The sequence below is a fragment of the Corythoichthys intestinalis genome, chromosome 2 (genome assembly GCF_030265065.1).
Source record: "Corythoichthys intestinalis isolate RoL2023-P3 chromosome 2, ASM3026506v1, whole genome shotgun sequence".
Taxonomy (NCBI): Eukaryota; Metazoa; Chordata; class Actinopteri; order Syngnathiformes; family Syngnathidae; genus Corythoichthys; species Corythoichthys intestinalis.
In genome coordinates, this window is record NC_080396.1 from 22,893,178 (window position 1) to 22,917,396 (window position 24,219).

At 38.3% G+C, this 24,219-nt stretch overlaps 1 protein-coding gene across 1 annotated transcript in view; it reads right to left on the reverse strand.

Moving 5' to 3' along the window:
* zgc:158263 (ceramide kinase family protein) overlaps window positions 1–24,219 on the reverse strand; it is a 27,367-nt gene extending 3,148 nt beyond the window's left edge. The window contains exons 1-11 of the mRNA XM_057829377.1: window positions 24,021–24,219; window positions 18,019–18,114; window positions 17,788–17,925; window positions 17,585–17,713; window positions 10,049–10,112; window positions 8,990–9,135; window positions 8,842–8,916; window positions 8,606–8,758; window positions 8,416–8,521; window positions 6,948–7,048; window positions 1,724–1,920 (exon numbers count right to left, since the gene is read on the reverse strand). Of these exons, the coding sequence (XP_057685360.1) occupies window positions 1,724–1,920; window positions 6,948–7,048; window positions 8,416–8,521; window positions 8,606–8,758; window positions 8,842–8,916; window positions 8,990–9,135; window positions 10,049–10,112; window positions 17,585–17,713; window positions 17,788–17,925; window positions 18,019–18,114; window positions 24,021–24,126 (1,311 nt within the window). The 5' untranslated portion in view covers window positions 24,127–24,219. The remainder of the gene's footprint in view (window positions 1–1,723; window positions 1,921–6,947; window positions 7,049–8,415; window positions 8,522–8,605; window positions 8,759–8,841; window positions 8,917–8,989; window positions 9,136–10,048; window positions 10,113–17,584; window positions 17,714–17,787; window positions 17,926–18,018; window positions 18,115–24,020) is intronic.

Here is a 24,219-nt window from a genome sequence, read left to right on the forward strand (position 1 = left end):
TATCGCCACCGAGTCTATTCTACATCTAGTCCAATATAAATATGATATCTACCTTAACATTATGTATTGTGGACGTACTTTGTAGCAGCTTTCGGCAGCAGTCAGGTATGTTGTTGTTTTTTTTATCTCGCGGCATGAGTTGAGCTAGAGCCGTGAGTTGAGCATTGGCATTACCCGAGGGGCCGGGTAATGACAAGCATGATGTTTAGCTACTCTCGCTCCGTTCCTGATTGCGTCCCGAAGACCGCGCGGCGCGCTGAGTGTGTTTTACTTCCGCTTTACTTGACATATTTCAATAATCGGAATTTGGATGTCTGTGAATCGTTCTCGAATCTTCCACCGCCGAATCTCAAATAATCTAAGAATCGGAAATTTCGCACACCTCTAGTCACGATACTTTGTATTCCAAAAGTTTATCAATATGCTCCTGCAAAGAATCGATATTTCATTTTAAAAAGGTGTCACCACTTAAAAAAGACAAGTTACTACCAAAATCTTCCACTAAAATAGTGTCTCTGTAAACTCAATGGCTACCATTGAGGGCGCTAGACGCCCAATCTAGTTGGACAGGGTGTGGGGCGAATGAACGTTTGTTTATTCAAAACCAGTCTTTTTGATGTTCGGGGCATTTAAAGGCACTTTCTATTCATTTTAGGGCATATACATGTCACTTCCTGTTACGTTTGAGTCAGTACCTATTCTTTTGGAGAGATTCCGGGGGTCACTTCATTTTTAGTAACCCAAAATCAACAAGAAGTGATCTATAAATGCCCCAAAACCAACAGGAAGTGACTGAAAATCAACAGCAAATGACCTGAAATGCCTGCAAATTAAACTCATTGGTTGCCATTGATCGCCATTTCATTTGAAGCGAGAGTGAACGCTCATTCGCTGCCACCTTCCCGCTTCAAACGGATTGGACATCTGCTATTGATAACTCAAGTCAAAGCAGATAGATAAAAAGAGTTGTTTTTCATGTTTATTACTTGTATGGTAAAATATTTTAGAATTATTTTCTGACCAATGTATCAATAATTGTCATATCGCCTTATTGTGAGATCGTTACTGTGAGCCTTGTATCGCAAATCGTGTCATGAAATACTCAGAGGTTCCCACCCCTACTTCCCAATCCAAATGAATTGGACATCTAGTGCACTCAATGGCACTGAAAGATGAGCATTCACAACCAGTCCACCCAGTTTAAATGAATTGGACTCCTATTGTTGTCAGGGGCAAGCAGTGAGTTAAATACTATCAAAAAGTACATCAACTTGAAAGTGTTTTTTCTGGTTTTATCCATTTAAATTTGTAATTTTACTTATTCATAAAAAAATACATTAAAATAATTGAGACCTGGCGTCCACATAAGTGGACATCATAATGTGGGTCAAATAGGCCGCATATGCACACCAAATGCTAATGGCCTAGATCAGGGGTGCCCAAATGACCCAAATGTATTGTTTACGTATGTGAATGCCAGATTTTTATGTTGTTTCATTTAAAATACCAAAATTTGTAACAAGCCCTCATAAAGGTTTTATTTTATTGCCCATTTTTTCCACAAAAGTCCCATTTTCTTTGCCAAAATTCTAAATTCTTACTCCTAACTTGAGTTTGAATCTGGGACTTTCTGCTTCAAACCACATACTGTAGACCTTGTTTGCAAAAGGTTCACGAAGATGATCTAAAAATACTGCCACAACACGCCATTACTCCACCGTACCTGGTCTTGCGAGCTGGTGTGTCTGTAGAGGTACTTGAGGAAACCTAGCGGGTTCGAGTCCCACACCAGGATGAGGTCGCCAGTCCCGTCGGCCAGGTGAGCGGACGGCGAGAGGCCCAGAGGACTTTTGGGACACGAGCATGACATAGAAGTGAGAGACACACAGCGGAACCTGCCCTCTACCTTCACCCAGTCACCTGAAAAGGAGAATAACAAAGACAAAGCCTCTGTTTTCAAATGGGAAATTTGTATGCCTTCTTCCTTCTAATCATAACACATCATGCTAAATGTGCTAGTCATAGTCTTAATTTTAACCCGCGCAAAGAATAACTAACACTTCGGAATTTCATCATCATTCATCACAAAAGTATTGTTTCCTCGCAACACACACACACACAAATATAAAGATGATACTTGTTGCATTTAAAGTGCCTATGACAGGATAAACAACAACAACAAATAAGTCTTAAATGGCATTATTATGTGAATTAGAATCATTATTTTGAGACGATTCGACTAAATACAACAATCTGGCAAAGCGCAGATGACGAGGAATTAGTCTTTTAAACTGCCGTTTAGCCCGTCAGTCATTATAGCGCTCTAGCGTCCCCAACAGGAGAATGACGTCGGCAGGGTCATGGTTTCATCTGATTTAGAATTCAGCCCATTGAGGGGGAATTATTCAGAACGAGGAAAATGTAACGAAAAGAGCCGCAAAATGTCATTGTTTCAATCTCTCTACTCCAATATTTTTTACTTTTTATCGAAGTATTTTTCCCCAATTGCTAAATAAATGGTATGGTCATGACAGATAACAGTCTTGTGCATGGCAAAATTACTTAATAATGGTCAAAACTGTCAACTTCTTGCACCTTTATGCCACCGCAGTTAGCCCGGCTTTAGTCATTTCCCTGCTCCGGCTTCGGAGAGCGTAAGGAAACCAGGAGGCGTGACAGCTAGCCGACATGTTAACCCGAACAGACAGATGTTTCGAAGTCTTATTCTTGCCTTTCGAATCGAATAATCACACAAAACTACCCTGGATCATATCACACAGCGGCGGGGTTGTCTTCGCCGATCGGCAACCCGCCCGGCGGCAAGCAAATTGCCAGGGAAGGAGCTGGAGAATGACTGCCGGACAAACCGGCCGACGTTGGAGGAGCGCGTAGGTGCCACATGGTCAACACGAATATGGCGTAAATGAATGCTTAACTACATGGCGAAGACGTAAACAGTGAGAGAGCGGCATGTAGTTGTTGTGCAGCTAACATGGCAGGATGTGTCGGCAACTTTTTGAAACCCAAATAGGCTCACACGCCTCTCCCTGGTGCAGCAACAAATCCTTGCAACCCATTTGGCTGGCGTGATGCAAAAAAAAAAAAAAAAAAAAAAAAAACGAATTAATCCGCAAAATCAGCTGAATCCGCAGTCCATCTGCATGCTATAAAGCAATGCTGTATTGTGAGATGCTGACCCGGCTGACGTGACATTCGTATTCATCCTCAACCTGAGACTGAAGCCGGAAGTCACACATTTTCATGGCGTGGGATTAAAAAATTGAATAAATAAAATGATCGCTTCCACACACATCCAAGCAGTTCATTTCATTCAGGAGCATAAAATACCATGTGAAATATGAAATGAACATGCTTTTTGGGATCATAGGCACTTTAAAGAGCATATGGCACCAGAAAAAAAGTCTTAAATGGCATTATTATGTGAATTAGAATCATATTTTGAGACGATTCGACTATATACAACAATTTAGCAAAGCGCAGATGACGAGAAATTAGTCTTTTAATCTGCCGGTTAGCCACGCCTACCATTATAGGGCTTTAGCGTCCCCAACAGGTGGATGACGTCAGCGGTAGACTAGGCTCATCGGTTTTACTATTCAGCCCATTGAGGGGGAATTGTTCAGAACGAGGAAAACGCGACGAAGAGAGCTGCAAAATGTCATTGTTTCAGTCTCTCTACTCCCAATATTTTTACAGGATATTCTTTTTATCCAAGTATTTTTCCCCAATAGCTATATAAATGGCTTGAGAAGGACCAGTCAGCCCGTCGAGGGGGAACTATTCACAATGAGGAAAACGCGACGAAGAGAGCGGCAAAATGTCATTGTTTCTGTCTCTTTATTTCAATATTTTTACAGGATATTCTTTTTACCCAAGTACTTTCCCCAAATGCTAAATAAATGGCATGGTCATGACAAATAACAATCTTGTGCTAAATGGAATATAAAATAATAAAAATCCATTTATTCAAGACGAAATGGCAAAATTACTCCATAATGGTCAAAACAGTCGACTTCACCTTTACTGTCACACCTCCCGAACGATATTTTATGACACCTAAATCGGACATATGTAATTTCCCTTCCCCGGCTTCGGAGAATGTAAACAGACCAGAAGGAGTGACAGCTAGACGACATGCTAACCCGAACCGAGGGATGTTTCAAAGTCTTCGAAGTGGAAAATCACACATAACTAGCCTGGATTATTTGACATGACGACCCGGTTGTCGAGTTTCTTTGCGGATCGGCAAACCGCCCGGCGGAGAGCAATTTACAGTTCGTTCCCTGGAGGAGGGTGGCTGGAGTTGTTGTGTAGCTAACGCGCTAACAGCTAACTGCTAATGAGCACGAGGATAGCTTTTTACATGCCTATCAATGATCAAACGTAAGTAGTCCTTTATTTAAAGGAATTTTATAGTGTTTACTTTGTAATCACTGTATTCGTATTTGACATAATACAAAACAAGATGTTTACTCACTTCCTTGTAAGTCCAATGGTCCCACAGTAAATATCCACGGTGAATGGGAACCTTTTGAAACTCCAAAAAGGCGCATACGCCTCTCCCGCATACAGAATGATTTTTCTGCAGCCGTTTGGCTGGCGTGATGCAAAAAATAAAATATTAATCCGCAAAATCAGCTGAATCCTTCGTCCTCATACACAACAGTACACTGTATAGTGAAGAGAACGTCTTCTACCGTACACGTCACAGCGCCCTCCTCCTCAATGCAAGACCGAAGCCGGAAGTCACTCATTTTCATGGCGCGGGATTCAAAAAACTAAATAAATATAGCGATCGCTTCCACACACATCCAAGCGGTCCATATCATTGAGGGGCATAAAATACCGCGTGTATTATGAAATAAACATGCTTTTTCGTGTCACAGGCACTTTAAGGCAGTGTTGTTTTTAGCAGCCCTTTTAATTTTCGTCTTAGTCCTTCGGACGACAATACTTCTTAGTCTTAGTCATCTTAAAATGTGTTTGTCTTCGTCTAGTTTTTCCTGGATAAAGCTCAAGGATAATTTCATCTAGTTTTAGTCGACGTTTACTAAAATAAAATTCCTCCAATAATAAATAATGTTTTTCTGACTATTTCTAATGAACATTGACAGACGAGCACATATTGCAATGTCTTCAAGGACAACGCCAACTTCCTGATAATACACACTCAGCACGAAAACAGTATATTATTTTCAATTACTTATACCCACCTGGATGCCATGAACTGTATGTAAAAAACAGTTGTCCAATAGTTCAAGGGGACACGAATTCTATGCTAACACTACCAGTTACATTTAGTGTGTGATGATCAGCATAGAACTTTAAAAGTTAAAGCAACATTGCATATTCTCTCTAGCCAAGATAAGAAAACAAATCTTACAGTGTGCAATCTTTAGACAGAAGTGGACACAGCAAAAGTGAGTCAAGTAGGGCTGCAGCTATCGAATATTTTAGTAATCGAGTAATCGACTGAAAATTCTATCGATTGATCGAGTAATCGGATAAAACATTTTTACGTGAAGAGCAATTATAAGTATACATGAGAAAACAAGACATTTCATCTAATCTTAAACCATTTTCAGTCAATCAATGTCTTTATTTTCGATGTATATTGTTGAAAACAGCCAACAATTGCATCTCAGATGTAACTAGAATAAAAAAAAAGACTAATTCGCTGCTTTCACTCAAAAAACCTTTAGATCTTATTAAAAAAAAAATATATATATATATATATACAGTATATATATATATATACCTAAAAATACCGTTACGCTTGATAACACATCACTTAAAAGTTAGGATTTTTTCCCACGTGTTTCAATTGAATTTCTATTTGTAACAAGCCATTTTTAAGTTAGTCTAAACTGTAAGTCCTGATACGATTTTGAGTTTTTGCAGTGTTCAAAATAAATGTATGATACAGGCTGTATTGGAGCACATTAGGGACCAGTGCTACTTGGTGTTTTATCCAGCTATGACTACTGAGCTAAAATTGATAGTTAGCATGAGTAAGTTTTTATTTTACACCCTCATCACTCCACATCGCTATGTTATGTTAAAGCCTGTATGTAAGACACGTTAGCCACGCATCGACAGTGGTCATAATTAATAGAAACCTAGCCCTCCGCAGGGCTAACGTTACGTGAGCTAGTGACAGTAACGTTAATCTTATTTATTAGCGCTTAGCGCTCTTTATTAGCGCTTAGCACTCTACTGCTTTAAGATGGCGGCTGTTTACTAACGCTGCCCAGACGCGGCTGAGTCTGTCATTGCGCATCTAGTTCAACATACATGTGATCTCTATGAGACTCATCAGACGCTACCTGCTACCAACGTAGCATCGTGCGGGCTAGTATTTAGCAACGTCGGCGTCGTTTGTAGCGGCTGCAGTAAGTTTTTTTTTTTTTTTTTGCTTCTTCCTCTGCGCACGTGACATCAGCGCGTTGGCCCGCATTAAAAGTAGTCCGAGCAAAACGTGATGCTTAGAGCTGTCAAAATAAACGATTACTCAAGGTGAATAAAATTACTTGGATCAGTTTTTAAACTAGAGTTATTCGAGTTGTTCGAGTATTCGTTTCAACTCTAAGTGAGTGTGTGTGTGGGGGTAGGGGTTGGGCAGCACATCACATGACTAACACAACCATACACCGTTACTATGCAAGCTAACTACACGTAAAATGTCACACATTATGAACATGTGACGGAAACTATTGCGCATTTTCGTCTCGTTCTCATCTCGTCAGACGAAAACTGGCAATAGGCTCGTTATGTTTAGTCTCCCAAAACACGTTTATAGCCTGTTATCATTTCGTCATCGTCATGAAAAACAGTTTCATTGACGAAATATTTTCGTTATAGTCATCCATGACGGAAACAACACTGATTTAAGGACATGCATGTCACCGCTAATTTTTGTGTATTACCCTCGGGTTCACTGCTAATGTGGCTGTGGTGCGAGCTGCAAAGTGAACTTTGTGAAGACTGGATGAAAAGCCTCTCAGTGCTGCTGGAACACACACCGCATCTAAACACAAAAAATACACAGTGCTGTGTGATATAAGAATATATACCGGCAAAACAATAGTAAATTGTGTTTCGGCATTACTTCATCTATGGTCGTCAATTTTTAATGAAAAATTAAGTGTATTAAATATACTTAACTTCAAAAGTGTTGATATTTTCAAAATCGATTATGCCAAAAGGTCACGACATGTCCCTAATTCCCACACAACACACACATATGGTACAAAAATAAAACAAATGATGTTGTACACGGTACAGTCGACGCGAATACTACAGTCAGAAAGAATAAGCCACTAGCAAATACATTTAGGACGTAGTCATAACTTTTTACTAGCTTAAAATACTAGTTCCTATACTGTTTGGAATCACGTTAACGCACTTGTGAAAAAATATGTACGCTACTGTGCCGCTTATGTTTAAATTGGATACCTTTTACGCTACTTGATGCAGTTTAACATTTGTGACTGTTTAATGTCAATTTAAAATAAAGTGAGGAGGTAACTGTCAATCGATGTGTATTTTTTTTTTAATCAAAAACTCAATATAAAATATTCATGTGTGACAAAATAATTTCATCACTACAAAACACTTGTTTCATTTATTAAATATCACAATTCTGTTGTTTCATGGACAACACGTGTATACAGTAGGTAAACTACAGTCGCTCCACTTTAAAATACAACAATAATACTAAAACAAACATTTATTTTACCATAATGATCAGGAGTGAACATCAGTAAAAACATGTAATATATTTGGTCAATTGTAAGGGTTAGACAACACCTTGAGCATGTGCATTCTAGTGGAAAAAAATCTTGTTTAATAAAGTAAAAGACAAAAAATTTCCTTTTTCCCAATGTATAATAAAAGGGTAGATAATTGCTAATATTTCCCGGACGTAGGCAAAAAAAGGCATTTTAAAATTCCAATACTATTTTAGCCATTTAAATGAGAGTATCTCAGATTGTCCCACCAACTCATCACAAATTTGCTACCCACTGTAATATGCGTGCATATTGGAGAAACAAGCTTTAATGGACACAAAAAATGAAGTCTGATTCATCAGTCTCGAATGGAGAAACTCAGAAACGGATTGAACGGGTAAATGCATTTTTAGTTACTTTTTACCCGTTTCCAGTGTATCTGCGTTTATTTGTCACACAATAGCGGCACTGGTGAAGTGGTGTCATTTTTTTTTTTTTTTGTTAAACAATTTTCTAAATTATCAGGCGTCTAAGAAATGTGCGATTTGAATATTTAAAAATACTACTTTGTACAACTGTATTTCACATAAGATCATTTATACTAGGTGTTGTCTATCGCGTAAAGTCTGCTCTTGTTATTTTTTTCCAATTCCTAATCGTTTACCCAGAGAGGCATTGTGTCTTATCCCTCGGACTGGAAATAAGCGGGTCTGCCGGTAGGAAGTGAACGATGCCCGCATAGCTTCTGTTGCTCAGATACACCAATGTACCTGCACGCATAAAACGCATAGTTTATGCCAACTCACACCATTTGTCTATGATTTTTTTTGGTTTGTTTCTAAATGTACGCATACCAGCGTAGTCGTATCTGAGCGGTCCCATCCAGCGTTTTTTCTCACTCTGCAACAACACGTCCCCGTAGAACCCGTATCCCAGCAGAGAGACGGAGTAGCGTGCCAAAGTGTTAGCGTGATGCACCGAACACACATCCAGAGGCTGGGAGTCTCCTGTAAATACCACAAGCAGCTCAATCAAGTTTGTCATGAAGTCACTGTAACCAACACGCCATGTTTTTTTCCCGCTCATTTACCGATGATGATGTGCAAAGCTGACGTGACGGGGTCGGTCACTCCCACAGTGGCGTAGCAGATGCAATCTGTGGAGCCTAGAGAAAAAAAAAAAAACTAAATAAAATGACCATGAGAGTGTGTGTCACTTTTTTTGTGTTCGGCGTCGACCTGCCGGGATGATGCCTATGTGAAGTGGACACGCTTGTAACTCAACAGATGGATCGTTCTCACACAGGCCCGCTTCTTGTTGCGTGCGACCGATCACACCATGAAGTACCTCACTGAACATGCCGTCACCACCGACGCACACCACGCTGTTGGAACGCAGAAAGACACAAACACATGCAGGATGAGGAGACAACCACACATAGAGGTGTGACAATATATCGAAATGGTGATATATCGGGATACTTTGTATTCCAAAAGGTTATCAATATGCTCCTGCCAAGAATCGAAATATTGTTTTAAAAAGATGTCAATGTCTAAAAAAATAAATAAAAATGAACCAACAAGTTGCTACCAAAATCTTCCACCATAATAGTGTCTCAATTAACTCAAAGGCTGCAATGATGGTGCTTGACGCCCAATCCATTTAGACTCGGAACGTTCATTCGTTCGTTCGAAACCAGAGCGTCCAGTCATTCCGTCCGATTTTCAGGGCATTTACAGGTTACTTGCTGTTCATTTTAGGGCATTTGCAGGTCATTTCCTGTTGAGATTGAGTCACTGCCTATTAATTTGGGTAATTCCCAGGTCACTTCCTGTTCTGTAACTCAAAATATACAGGAAGAGACACATAAAATACCCCCAAATCAACAGGAAGTAACTGAAAATCAAAAGGTAAATGACCTTTAATGGCCCAAAATTACCTCATTGCCTGGCATTGGCTGCCACTGACGGCCATAGACGTTCAATCAGTTTGAAGTGGGAGGGATGGCAGCGAATGAACGAACGTTCATTCGCTGCCACCCTCCCAGTTCAAATGGATTGGACGTCTACTAGTGACAAACTCATTACAATTCACAGCAGAAGCTTGTTTTTCTGTTTATTAGTTGTTTGTACAATCTCCTACAATGATTTCCTGACCAATGTATCGATCATTGTTGTATCGCCATATTGTCAGGTCATCGTTATCGTGAGCTTTGTATCGCAAATTGTATCGTATCGCGAGGTACCAAGAGGTTCCAACTCCTAACCACACACACATGCACGCATCCAAACACTTACCCGTCATAGCCTGTAAGGTCTTTCTTGAGGAGGTGATCTCTTGCTTGATTGGCCCGCTCCGTTACTAAACGTGTCAAAGATAGAATTAATTAGCAAAACCTTGAAATCATACCGTTCTCCAAAAAAGTAGGAAAAATTATTATTGCCCAGACATAATGAAAACATTTCTCACTTGCAAACCTCAACTCAATTACAATATTTTTTACCTCTATATTTGTCTTTGTTAACTTGCGACTGCCACAATTAATCAACTATTTTGATATTCGATGAGTTGTCTGGAGACCTTGTTTAGCTATAAATTGTCCAGATCCTCTTCTTTATTTCTCTTAACAGCAAATATTCAGATTTCTGTAGTCGAAAGCAGACAGTAAATAACGGGAACAACATTTTTTTGTTGCGTCTGACAGCTATTTCAAATGAAATTTTTGGTGCGAAATTCAAAATTGATCTCAGTTCTTCTCGATTATATCCAGTTTTGGAATTATTGTATTTTTTGGACTATAAGTCACAGTTTTTTCATTTGGCTTGGGGGTGCAACTTATACTCTGGAGCGACTTATGTGAAATTATTAACACATTATTATATCATTTCACATGCTATTTTGGTGTTTCGAAGCGACACTGATGGTTTGGTAAACTTGTTAGCATGTTCTTTATGCTAGAGTTATCTGAATAACTCTTTCAGTTACGTTAACATAACGTTAACATTACGTTAACATAACGTTCGCGTTTCGTTGATCATGCGTCATGTAAAATTATCATACTGTACACTTATTCAGCATGTTGTTCTATATTGTATTTTTATTTTAAATTGCCTTTCAACATGACATATCTGTTCTATGTGTTGGATTTTATCAAGTAAATTTCCCCCCAAAATGCGACTTATTCTCCGGTGCGACTTATATATGTATTTTTCCTCTTCGTTTGGCATTTTATGGCTGGTGCGACTTATACTCAGGTGTGACTTATAGTCAGAAAAATATGGTACTTAAAAATATGAAAAATACTATACACAACACATGTGCTTGCTTCATCAGAAAAAAAAAAAACATTATTATATTGCCATAATTTCCCGAATATAACGTGCACTTTTTTTCCCCAAAATCAACTTGTAAAATCATGGTGCGCATTATAAACGGGTACATGGATGGAGATATACTAGGGCTGTCAAAATTATCGCGTTAACGCGCGGTAATTAATTTTTTTAATTAATCACGTTAAAATATTTGACGCAATTAACGCACACGTCCCGCTCAGACAGTATTCTGCCTTTTGGTAAGTTTTACAGCAAGGCTTTTTGTGCTGTCTAACAGCGAACTCTTGTGGTCGCTTTGCGACATGTCTTCTTGCCAGTTCAATATGGCTGCACGACGTCTCGGGCTGACGTCTACGTTGTAATGTTGTGCTTATATGATCCTTGGACAAGATTTGTCCGTAAGTATGGTTGTTGTAAATAATGTACATATTATGTTAGTAAGCGAAATGTTATATTTTTTGTATGAGACGCTTTTTGTTTATGTTTAGTGAACCTGTATAGCGTGCTAAGCTAACGTTGTTGCTAATGCAATGCTTGTGTACTTTTTAGAGCTGTCCCGACTAGTCGACATAGTCGACGTCATCGATGACGTAAATCCGTCGACGAGCACAACATCCCGTCGACGGTTAATGAAGGGTTAAAAAAAATATATGCGTGGAAAGTTAGAATGTCGGATGCTCTGTTTGCAAGCGGGGAAAGCGGCACAAAGCCAAAAAAAGCAGACCAGAGTGTCCAAAACATTGCCTTATTTCAAAGAAACAAAGGAGAGTACACTCTTCTGTCCTGTCTCTTCAATGCCAAGCTTGGCTGCACGTCGGCCGCGAATAAACACCTCAAGCGCCTTCACGCAGTTTGTAATTTTTTTTTTTCATTTTTTGTACAGCAGAGGGTGCTGTCGCCTTACTAAATAATAATGTTTCATTGACAATGGGCTTATGAGTGCTATTAGTATTGTTCTTAATGCTAATTGAAAGGTTTATTTCATGTTATGGTTTATTTTATGGTATAGAAAATTATATAAGGTTAAAAGGTCATAAATATATACAGTATATACAGTGACTGCACTCAAGGGAGAGATTGTCAATGATAAGGTAATAAATTAAGGTAAAGGCAATTCATATAGGCAATTCATTGATATATAAATAAGGTTTAAAAGGAAAAAGGTGAAAAGTTTTTGTTAATTTCTAATTGTGTTGCTTTATTTGTGTGCACCGTAGCTCTTACAGTGTGTTTACATCAAGGATGGAATAAAAGTTGTAAACCATCAGTTTGAAAAGATGTCTTAATCGGGATGCTACACTAGTTAATTCTATCAGCATTTGAACTCATTGTTTATTTGTGATTTATTATTGTTATTTACGTGTTTATTTGTACTTTAATAAATATTTTGAGTGTTCCAATATGTTTTTTGTGAATTGATAAGCATCAACAAAAATTTCATTACTAAATTAGTAAAAAAAAAAATAATAATTTAATTATTAGATTAGTCGACTAATCGTAAAAATAGTCGGCTGACTAATCGGGAGAAAATTAGTCGTTTGGGACAGCCCTAGTACTTTTTGTTGTAGTTTTACAACGGTCCAAAGAGGACAATGGTTTGAGGCCATTTTATTAATAAATCAGATGAAAAAGGAAGAAGTCTGATTATTATGGCGTTGTTCACTAGCTGTCTAGCTTTGGAAAAAGTAGACGCTTCGGAGTGAGGACAGCATAGACAGATTTAAATGACAGGAGAGTGAAATGCCCACTACAGTCCTTATGTACCATATGTTCAATGTATATATCCATCTTGTGTCTTATCTTTCCATTCCAACAATTTATTTTACAGAATATATATATAATTTACAGAAAAATATGGCATATTTTATAGATGGTTTGAATTGCGATTAATTGCGATTAATTACGATTTATTAATTTTTAAGCTGTAATTAACTCGATTAAAATTTTAATCGTTTGACAGCCCTAATATATACATATGTAAATAGAATTTTTTTATTGACACGGCCACATTGTGTTGAAGAAACTAATGCGGCAATCCATTGCCGACCATTACGGTACGCGTCACCATTTTGTTTCGGTAATACTTCACTTTGACCGGCCGAATGATTTCGTCTGTGTTAAATTCTGCTTTTTTCCACTCTTCATAAAGCACAGAATTTAGTTTCTTGAACTCATTTGAGTCAAAGTTTATTACAGTTCCGCAACTCGGACTATAACAAACGTAACAACACAGACTTCCTGTGTGTGTCCGTCAACTATATCTGTCCCTCGGGAAACTCAAACCCAAATAACAATAGTACCTATTGTTACTGTCGTGTCGACAGCGATGAGCTCTCTCGGGTTTCCGACTTACGTTCTCACTTGCATTTTACCATATCAATCCATGGAAGAAACATTGATTCATCATGATGAAACGAGCAAGTTATACAGCAGCCTTCAAAAGAAAAGTCACATCTGTTTTGTTTTCTCCTAGATTCTGGTAAGTTGGAGAAGTTGTCAAATGATATTATTACCGTAAATATTGTCAGTTTATGGTAATGTTTTGAACTACCAATATGCTATGCTTGTGCTGCGTTTCACCTTTCAGTAAAATGACATTTCTGTATCTGTACACGAGCTCTGTTTTCTTGTATTCTTCTATTTATTGGTGCTAAAATTAGGGTGCGCGTTATAAACGTGTACAATAATTTCCCCTAGATTTTACAAGTAAATTAGGGGTGCGCATTATACACGGGTGCGCCTTATATTCGGGAAATTACGGTATATTGACTTTCAATGAAATTAAACTCAAAAAGACATGACTGCTTTATTTCACACTATTATGTTTTTACAAAGGATAAGGCTAGTCTATACCTGGAGTTTGTTGTGTTCATGTTCTCCCCGTGCCTACGTAAGCTTTCTCCGGGTACTCTGGCTTTCTCCCACAACCCAAAAAACATGCATGGTTAGGCTGGTTGAACACTCGGAGTTGTCTGTCGGTGTGGATGTGTGCGTGAACGGTTGTTTGTCTGTATTTGCCCTGCGACTGGCTGGCAATCAGTTCAGGGTCTACCCTGCTTCCTACATGATGTTCCGTGGGATAGGCTCCAGCGCCCCCGCGACCCTTGTGAGGATAAGCGGTTCAGGAGATGAATAAATGAATAATTACTTGGGGTGTAACGGTACACAAAAATCTCGCTTCGGTACGTACTTGGGTTTTGAGATCACGGTTCGGTTCATTTTTGGTACAGTAAGAAAACAAAATGCAAAATATAAATGTTCTAGTTGTTAATTACCAGTGTTGTTAATTTTACGTTAAAAAATTAATTACAATTACAAATTACTTCTCCCAAAAAGTAATTGCGTTAGTAACTCAGTTTCCTGAATGTAAGAGTAATTTAGGGCTGTCCCAAACGACTAATTTTCTCCCGATTAGTCAGCCGACTATTTTTACGATTAGTCGACTAATCTAATAATTTAAAAAAATATTTTTTGTTTTTGTTGACTAATTTAGCAATAAAATTTTTGTTGACGCTTATCAATTCACAAAAAACATATTGGAACACTTAAATTATTTACTAAAGTACAAATAAACACGTAAATAACAATAATAAATCACAAATAAACAATGACTTCAAATGCTGATAGAATTAACTAGTGTAGCATCCCAATTGAAAAGATGGTCTCTTAAACTGATGGTTTACAACTTTTATTCCATCCTTGATGTAATCACACTGTAAGAGCTACGGTGCACACAAATAAAACAACACAATTAGAAATTAATGAAAACTTTTCACCTTTTTCCTTTTAAACCTTATTTATATATCAATGAATTGCCTATATGAATTGCCTTTACCTTAATTTATTACCTTATCATTGACAATCTCTTCCTCGAGTGCAATCACTGTATATACTGTATATATTTATGACCTTTTAACGTTATATAATTTTCTATACCATAAAATAAACCATAACATGAAATAAACCTTTCAGTTGGCAATACTAATAGCACTTATAGGCCCATTGTCAATGAAACATTATTATTTAGTAAAGCGACAGCACCCTCTGGTGTACAAAAAAAGATTTTTTTTTTAATTTATTTTTTTTTTTTTTTTTACAAACAGTGACGGCGCTTGAGGTGTTTATTCACGGCCGACGTGCAGCCAAGCTTGGCAGTGAAGAGACAGGACACAAGAGTGTACCCTCCTTTATTTCTTTGAAATAAGTCAATGTTTTGGACACTCTGGTGCGCTTTTTTAGCTTTGTGCCGCTTTCCCCGCTTGCATACAGAGCACCCGACATTCTGAACTTTCCGCGCATATTTTTTTTTAACCCTTCATTAACCGTCGACGGGATGTTGTGCTCGTCGACGGATTTACGTCATCGATGACGTCGACTATGTCGACTAGTCGGGACAGCTCTAGAGTAATTAGTTACTTGGCAAAGTAACTAGTGATAATTTTCATGTCCCCCCCCCCCCCCCCCCCAAAAAAAAACAGGTCACACAGTGTAAAGTTTAAAGGGTTTTTAGGACAATTGGCCTAACCTTTGCTATGTGTGGAAGTCATTTAAAGTTGTGAATCAACCGTTAAAGTTGGTAAAATTGCTCCTGTTATTGCATTAGTTCCCTTTTGTCTACTTTCAACGTGTGTAAGTTTTAAAACTGTTTCATCATTTAAAGATAGATTTAAGTCAAGATTTTAGATTAAAAAAAAAAAAAAAGTTAGTTAGAGTCGCTAGGAAGGATCTCTACATCAGAGCCTTCCTGAGAGGTCTACTGCTTTAAGATGGCAGCTGTTTACTAACGCATGTAATCCTTAAAACATGTTGCCAATGCAGCCGTGTCTGTCATTTGCATCTAGTTCTATAATATGTGATATCTACCGTATCATGTGGGCGTAGTTTGTAGGCTATGGCTACAGTCAGGTATTATTGGAGCCACCTAGCATCGCGTTTGTAACGGCGTCTTCCCCACTGCTGCTCTGCTCTCTCGTCTCCGTGAGTCAGTCTCTCTCAGCCTTTTTTTATTCAACCAACTTAGTAACGCATAGTAACGCACGCCTTTCCCGCCTCAGTAACGGTAACGCCGTTGCCAAGATGAGAAAATTAATTAGATTATTCATTACTGAAAAAAATAACGCCGTTATTAACAACACTGTTTATTACACACCTTTCAACAATAGGAACATTAGCCTATACAAAGCAAGAATTCTGCTCAAAAAGTAGTGCTTATTTAAAGATAATAATCCAACAACAATTTGCCTTTCAGACCCCGCATATTGGTCAGCTTTCTTTCTGAAAGAAAGAAGAAAAAAAGAAGTCCTGTGCTAAAGAGAAAATCAAACCCAATGACAAAGATATTAACATGTATTTTACAAATTAAATGTCTCATTGAAACTTTTTCTTATGAACAGTTTTCAAAAGCTTTGTTGGTGGATTTTCTCAAGTTAAACTGCCACACAGAAATTAATACATTTAATTGTGTAAGCAGGATCTGTGTATTATTCTTATTATTTAATTACAGGTGTTTTAGCTCATTTCAATTTATCTTATCTAAATGGGCTATTATTTTATTATGTGTTTATATTTTACAAATGTGATGTAGTATTCATTTATATTGTATATTTTATATTGTATAACTTTAGTTCCTATGTGAATATTAGTTCATACTTGTTTTGTTGTGGTAGGAGTGTTTTGTATTGAACACGGGGCAGTGTTGGCTATTATTATAGCAGAGAAGACAGCAGTAAATCGACAAAGATAAGTCAACTGTGCCCCGATCTAACACTCAAGAGATCTGATGGAGTCAAAAAGTAACGATTGCCTATTAGTTTGAAAATCGACTGGATCCACCATATTTTTACACGAGTGACTTCCTGTCTGCCCGATCCTAGCTACTGGTAGTAGTATTGATGCAGGAGGGTCGCGTTTCGCGTCAAATAATAAACTCTGCCGTTCTTTTCACGTGCGTCGTGTTGAGCCACTTCTGGGATGCGTCCAACACACGGCCGCACTGCGAATGGTGTGCATTGGCTGATTGACTTTAACGCCCACGTTTCACTGAGTTCTCACGGTGGCCACGTTGTCGCGCCGTTGTCGTTTCTGGGGTTGTAGCGTCCTACCGTGTTGGTCCTCATTATAGTAGAGAAGACGGAGTAAATATTATCTACACAAAGAAACTGTAACCCGATCGACTCACAGCCTCCAAAAGTAAGGGTTACATTATGTCAGAAACTCGTTCGGTACGCCTCCGTTCCGAACCGAGCACCACGTACCGAAACGGTTCAATACAAATACATGTACTGTTACACCCTTAATAATTACGCATAGTTAAAAAACCAAAAGGCTAGTTTTCATATCTGTAGTCCCTTCACCATGATTTAAAACAAAAGCAGAAAAATACGTACATCTAAATGAGAAAACAAAGTTTAAAACAGTTGTCAGACCTAAACACATTTTTTTTCAGGCGATATGATTTATTATTACAGACTAGCTCCTGAACCACTTGGTGCATTTTCTTACCGATAACATGACAGCTGATACCAGCCAGCGCAAAGAGAGGAGCAGCCAGGGAGTCATAAATGTGCTTTCCTTTCTTCTTCCCTCCAAATGGATTAATAAATACCAATAATTTATTTGGACGCAAAGGGCCTGAAAGAGGATTGACATGGATATTTGATTGAAGTTTCAAGCATACATGATACCTGAAATGAACGCATGCTTACAATGAGTTTTGAGAGCAGCTCTTAGGTGTTTGGTCCACTGGTCTCTCAGGACTCGACTAGGACAGCTAAACTGAGTCTGACCCAGTCGCCATAGCAACCCGCGGGAGCTGCCACTTCGGACACGCTTTACGTAGAACACTGGACCAGAAAAAGGAATGCTTTGTTTTCTGAAAAATTTAACGTAAATATGCACGATACAAGTTGAAAATAATCATTCTTATGCTGTCCCACCGGTGAAGTCTTTGTCAGAGTCCTCAACAGTCTTGCGAGGCAGGACGCTGACTCTCCCCTCCTCCACGCCGACTACATCCGACACCGACACTGAAACTGAAAACCAAACAAATCCGAACATGAAACATGAGAGACAGTCAATGATCTGCCTTTTTCCATTCAAGGCGTGAGGTACAAACATGACACCAAGTTCATTTGATCACAAAAACTTTTGCTTAAGGTGAAAAGTCAATAAAGATTAGGTAGGGAAAAAGAGTGCTCTCATATTTAGAACACACACAATGGAGCAGTTGCCAGTCAGTGACAGGATACAGTGAATAAGCAGTAAAAATTCTACACACCTGCGTTCGAATACTAAACTTTAGTAAAAAAAAATAAAAATAAATAATAATAATAATAATGAGACTGAGGAAAATCATTTCAAAATTTTCCACCATACACTGATTTAGAACAAAAAACGTACAGAAATTATGAGGCATCAGAACCTATTGGTACCCAAAGATACGATACAATTTGCAGTGCAAAGCTCACGATAACGATTCTCTCATGCTATGTCCATACAAGTCAGAAAATCAATTTACGATATTCTATGATACAACCCTTTCACTGCCATTGACAATGATACACATCCAATCACCCTTTTGGTGTAAATTTAAATTAGTTTGTCATTAGTAGACGTCCAATCCGTTTGAATTGGGAAGTTAGGCAACGAATGAACAGGCTGGCAATGCCTTTGACGAGTGAAAGAGAAAAACAAGCTAGTTGTAAATAGAAATAATAGTGAAACCTTTTTAAAACGATACGTCGATTCTTTTCGGAAGTATATCGATATCTTATTGCAGTGTTTCCCCTACATTTAAAATATTGTGGCGGGCCGCCACAACAAAATAAAAGCCGCCACAGCTTGCAAATTATTATTATTATTATTATTTTTTTTAAGATTTAGAGAGCCGCTAATTTATCATTTGTATAATTTAACATGACTTCTAAATGTATATGCGAAGCTCATTTGTACTCACTATTTGCCATAAGTCATCTGAAATGGTACCTAAAATACAAATTATTCCTTTTCATGCTTTATTTTGAAAAGCGTATCAGTTCTACTGAAAGCTTGCAATTGGTACGTCGGCTCGGCGCAGAGATAAAAATCGGGAGAAAACCCCACAGAAAGGCATTTGAAGTTAAGCTGAAGTTAGCCCCATTTTTTTCCAGGAAAATCAAGTGTTTCCAGGCAGGATGCAAACTTTGCAAATAGATCTTAGTTATGGTTCTTGGAAAAAAATAAATGTTGTTAAAAAAAACTTATTTGTCATGATATGAAAACAAACAAAACATGATGGGGTTGTCCAACTCCGACGCAGCCCACCACCACCACAGCTTAAAAAAAATCCTAGGGGAAACCCTGTATTGGTATACAAACTATCACAATATACAGTATAACCATATCGAAATATGTCACACGCCTAGTAATTATACATTAGGGATGTCCCGACTCCCAATCGCATATTTTTGCACCAGAGACAGAGTCCAAGTCACCTACATTTGAGAATCTTCCGATACAGAGTTCCAATCAGATACCGGAAAAAAAACGTTTTTTAAAAAAAATTTTTTATTTGAACAAAAGTTCCAAACATTTTACAGTACTTTTCACAGTACTTCTGCTTTTCCTGGGATGTGGCGGAGTATAACACGTATATATTTTTCGTTCTTTTGGCAACGCCACTGTATTTCTGGATTACTTTGTTACTTTTTAGCTCTTAAAAAGCAAAAAATGTATATAAAATAAGCCTGACTGATACTGGAAAAAATTAGCCTTGCGATATAAATTGCCAAGGCTCCACACTGACTTTTTGCATTGGTTGCACTGGTGCACTTTTTTCATTGCATCACCTTTAACTCCATACTTTCAATCAGTCTCCATAAACATCCATATAATTCATATGAGTGAGGCTATATCTACACTAGGACAGATAATTTTCCACAGGGTATTTTGCCGACTATTTTTATACCTATCCACACTTACGTTTAAGGTGCGTTTAAGGCACCCCCGCTTCAGCACTGTACGCCTGCATCTGCGCAAACTACGCATGCGTAGAAAGGAGCAGCAACATATGTTACATCATCGCCCGCGTGATTTACCTTTGAACTGGCAACTCATTGCTCGCCGGCAGTAAATTTTGAAATTACGACACCTTCTAGACTGTCATTATTTTGTGATCAACGTTTTTTTTTTGGTGAACGCAATTGAACGCATCACATAGGAGTGAGAGTGAAGGGAAAGCATGCGCGGCCTTTACGAGCAGTCGCCGAGTTGTGCTTGAAATAAATCTTTAGAAAACATCGAAAACCTGACATCGTTACTTGGGATGTTACAACTATGCTCAGTTGCGCTTTCACCACTTGGAAAATAACAAATAGAAGCATATGGTGTGGCACTGCGTATATTTCCTGGAAGCCTCAACCAGGAGTGCCTGTGAATAACAGTGGCGATCCTGGAAGTGGCGACAATTTTGCAAGGCAGAAATATCATAGAAAAAAACTGATGGCGCGTCTCTTTGACTGGGGGTACCACACAGGTCACTTTTCGGGGTTTAATTTTCCTCTACGCATTTTTATATACTCGTGTTCAATCGGCATTGAGTTGGGAGGGGCCAGCTCTGCAGCTTGCTGATAGGAGACAACGAGGGAGACGAGCTCTGTAAAAAACGCTCATCTCCGCGTCATCTGTGATGGGAAGACCACAAATGGGCAGTGAGTTGAAGCATATTATTGTGACGTAGTTTGAAGGTTCAAGAAAAATGTCTGGAAAAGAAAAGAGGAGCAGGTATGCCACGTCGTGATTGTTCGCCTCAATTGTTTATGATGCCATCATGCCGCACTAAAAATGGCGACGGCATGACTTCACTTCTTTAGTATCCGATTTCTGTACAGAGACAGCTGTCCATATTAGGCGGCGGGTGATGTTACCCCCCTACATTATCCATTTAACAACTAATCCGGATAATAGGCATACTAATGTAGCAGACATGCCGTATAGTCCAACTAATTAAACGTTTAAGGCCATTACCCGTCCTAGTGCAGACGTAGCCTGAGTCCACTCAAATTCACTGAAGCCACCGAGAACTGCCTCTACACAACGAAGATTGACTAAACGATGATTAACACATTTGTGCCTTTGATGTTATAGCTACAGAGCCAGATCAAAGCAACAAACCTGTCAATCATTGTTAACTTTAACTAGCAAACTCCAGCTGCACTACAGACCAAGAAAAGCAGCAGGAGGGAGAGTGAGAGGCTGTGCGAGCATGAAGCAGAAAAACAAATATATTTTTTAATTAAACCCGATCCTTTTCACCAGATTCCGATCCTCTGAAAAATGAGGCGATTGGAACGATTTCCAATCACATGATCGGATTGGGGCATCCCTAGTCTTGATCAAATATTTTCAAACACGAGTTTGGTTCAAAGTCCCGATTGGAAACCTCGGAAATGTATTAAGAAGGGGAAAAAAGCTTCCCCCAATTTGAACACAGTTATCCCAACATTATAGCCATAAAGAAGGGTTATTAGTAGAGCAGAAGTTTCAACGAAGCGAAAAAAAGTCACAAGTCCCTTTTTCTTTGCAAATCAGTTGAAGAGCACAAAATAAGGTTGCAAACAAATTATGCTTTTTTTTTTTTTTTTTTTTTTTTTTTTTTTTTACAGAAATAACCTTGTAAAAAAAAAGATAAAGTTGGTCATCCAATGTGATAAACTGAGCTATCTTGGTTGTTCTCTTGAAAAGTTTTGCTGTCGCAGACCATTTTCCCCTTTGTTCTGTAAAGTTTGTTTCCGTAGTCTAAAGATATATTGTAAACATACTATATCTTAATGTGTTTCACTGCCATTGGCGGGGATAGACGTCCAATCCAATTTGATTGGTGGGCTGGCAGCGATCAAACGATCGGTTGGAAAAGCACTTGAGTTTTGTGATGACTAAAGAAGGGAAAAAGGTTGAATCCTGGTGAAATAGGTGAGTCTATCATCAAAATCATCTTTAACACCTGACTACACTAAGGGTTGCCTTTTGTTGAAAATGGACAGTATTTAATGAGTTAACGTAATGTACAGTAAGAATACACAAATGCCCGTTTTCGGTTTTTGGCACAGACCTGAAGGTTTTGTGCTAAAGCTGACCCATTTTTGGAACTGTTCATACAGTAATTCACTCCATCTTGGCGTAAGCCCCAGTTTCAGCTTAAAAAAAAAAAAAAACAGCCCCAGAGCATGATACTGCCAACACCTTTGGTTTGCTGTTCTCTTGGTGATTAGCAGTGTTGTGGTTGTGTAAACACACAACAGCATGCAAAGGTCACCTGAAGGAGAGCTTTACTTTTTTCATGCAAGTGTCAAAGAGCATTTACAGTATTTCAGAATTGTATACTACGGATATTTAACATTAATATTTTACTCCATAAATTCCACAGTAAATTAGGTCTGCACGATATTGGGAAAAAAACGACATTGCGGGTTTCCGATATATACTGCGATATTAAAATTTGAAGAAATTTCTGCAGATTACATGAATAGCTGTTTGGGAAGACTTTGGTTGACTCACCATGACCACTTTGTATTCATATAATACCGTTTAATCCAGGCTAAGGGGGTTCATCTGTGAATGATGAAGATTTCTGTATATAACACGGATCCAGGATGCCATGTCTCTGCACACTTGCTGCTTTTATGAAGCAAAACGAAAGTTTACGTGTTCAAAAAAAGAAAAACACACAAACAATAAAAATCTATTGCATCATTTGACTATTGTGCACATTGAGATGGCAATGTTCAAACAGTATATTGTGCAGGCCTACAGTGAATGATCACATTTCAATGACTTTGAAGGCATAAGAAATCTCCCAGTTCAGGTGGATAGGGTGTCTGTTTCTGTCAATGAGCTAATATTCATATTTCATATATCAGCCAGTGCGGCCACTTTATGTGGATGATGCTGAAAACACATTGGGTACTTGGTTTGAAGTTTACACCTGACACCACAGTGAAGTCACAGTTGGGCTCGTTGATGCTGTTGAACCGGTTGTACGCGTTTCCTCTTCTACCCCCAATTGCTTACTGACAGCCTTAAGTCACTCTCTAACCAGCAATAATAACAGTAAAATGACACCACATTTTGGTGAAAAAGTTCTAAATGCAAGGAAATGCACTTATCCTTGCTTTTTGAATATGTAAAATCCCTGGCTTGCAAAACTGAACATCGAGTCACTGCTACTTTGCACATTTTGACTAAGATGCCATAAAAACACGGGAAATTTGGAAGTATGTCCTATAACTTTTGTGGTTTTTGAAATGTGGGTGTTTATGTTTTTTTTTTTTTTTTTTTTTTTTTTTTTTTTTTTTTTTTTTGCTGTTGTATTTCTTTTAAAAATATTTTTTGACCTGAACACTCCACTTTGGCTTTATGAGTTGAATGAAGTTACATCAGTTTTATCATATTGGATTTTGTGCTAATATGTGCTAATATTATCAGTATTTTTATTGTTAGCAATTGTATTTGTCCACTTTGCAGTGCATCTCACTTAATTATTCTGCTCACATCTTTAATTCTTCCAAAACTTACACAATTCCCAACTGATTTCAAAATATTAAGAAGACAGCCAACCAACCACATTCTAAAAATACCCATTCTTCAGCCCAATTTCCCCAAAAACAAAAAACTCAAGTAAATGAGACGTTTGACATCTAAATTCCATTTTTTTTTTTTCGAATTTTCACTCAAACTGGCTAGCTCCATCACGATGTTTCCACATTTATACAAGCTCCTTTTTCCCCATTATTAAAAGTTTTCACGATATAATTTTCATTTAATTTCATTGTGGTGACTGTTGAAACCTTATTGGGGGGAACATTTATTTGCTCTGTAATTGCTTCAGTCACATATACACGCTTCAGTTGGGCCATTTCATAACACGAGGAATTGTCTGTGTTGGTAGTGAAAGTTTACATACTTGTTTTGCTGTCGCGGTTCTTCCTATCTACACGGGTCCACTTGAAGTTCCAGCCGGTGAGGGTTGCTCGGTGGCGCTTGCTGCCGAGCCACAAGCTGGACTCCATCTGGACTCCAAGTTCTGCTTCTCTGCTGAATTTACAACCTTCACTGACGAATTCTGAATATCTGAACAGGAGCTGATGCTGTGAACATGGTTG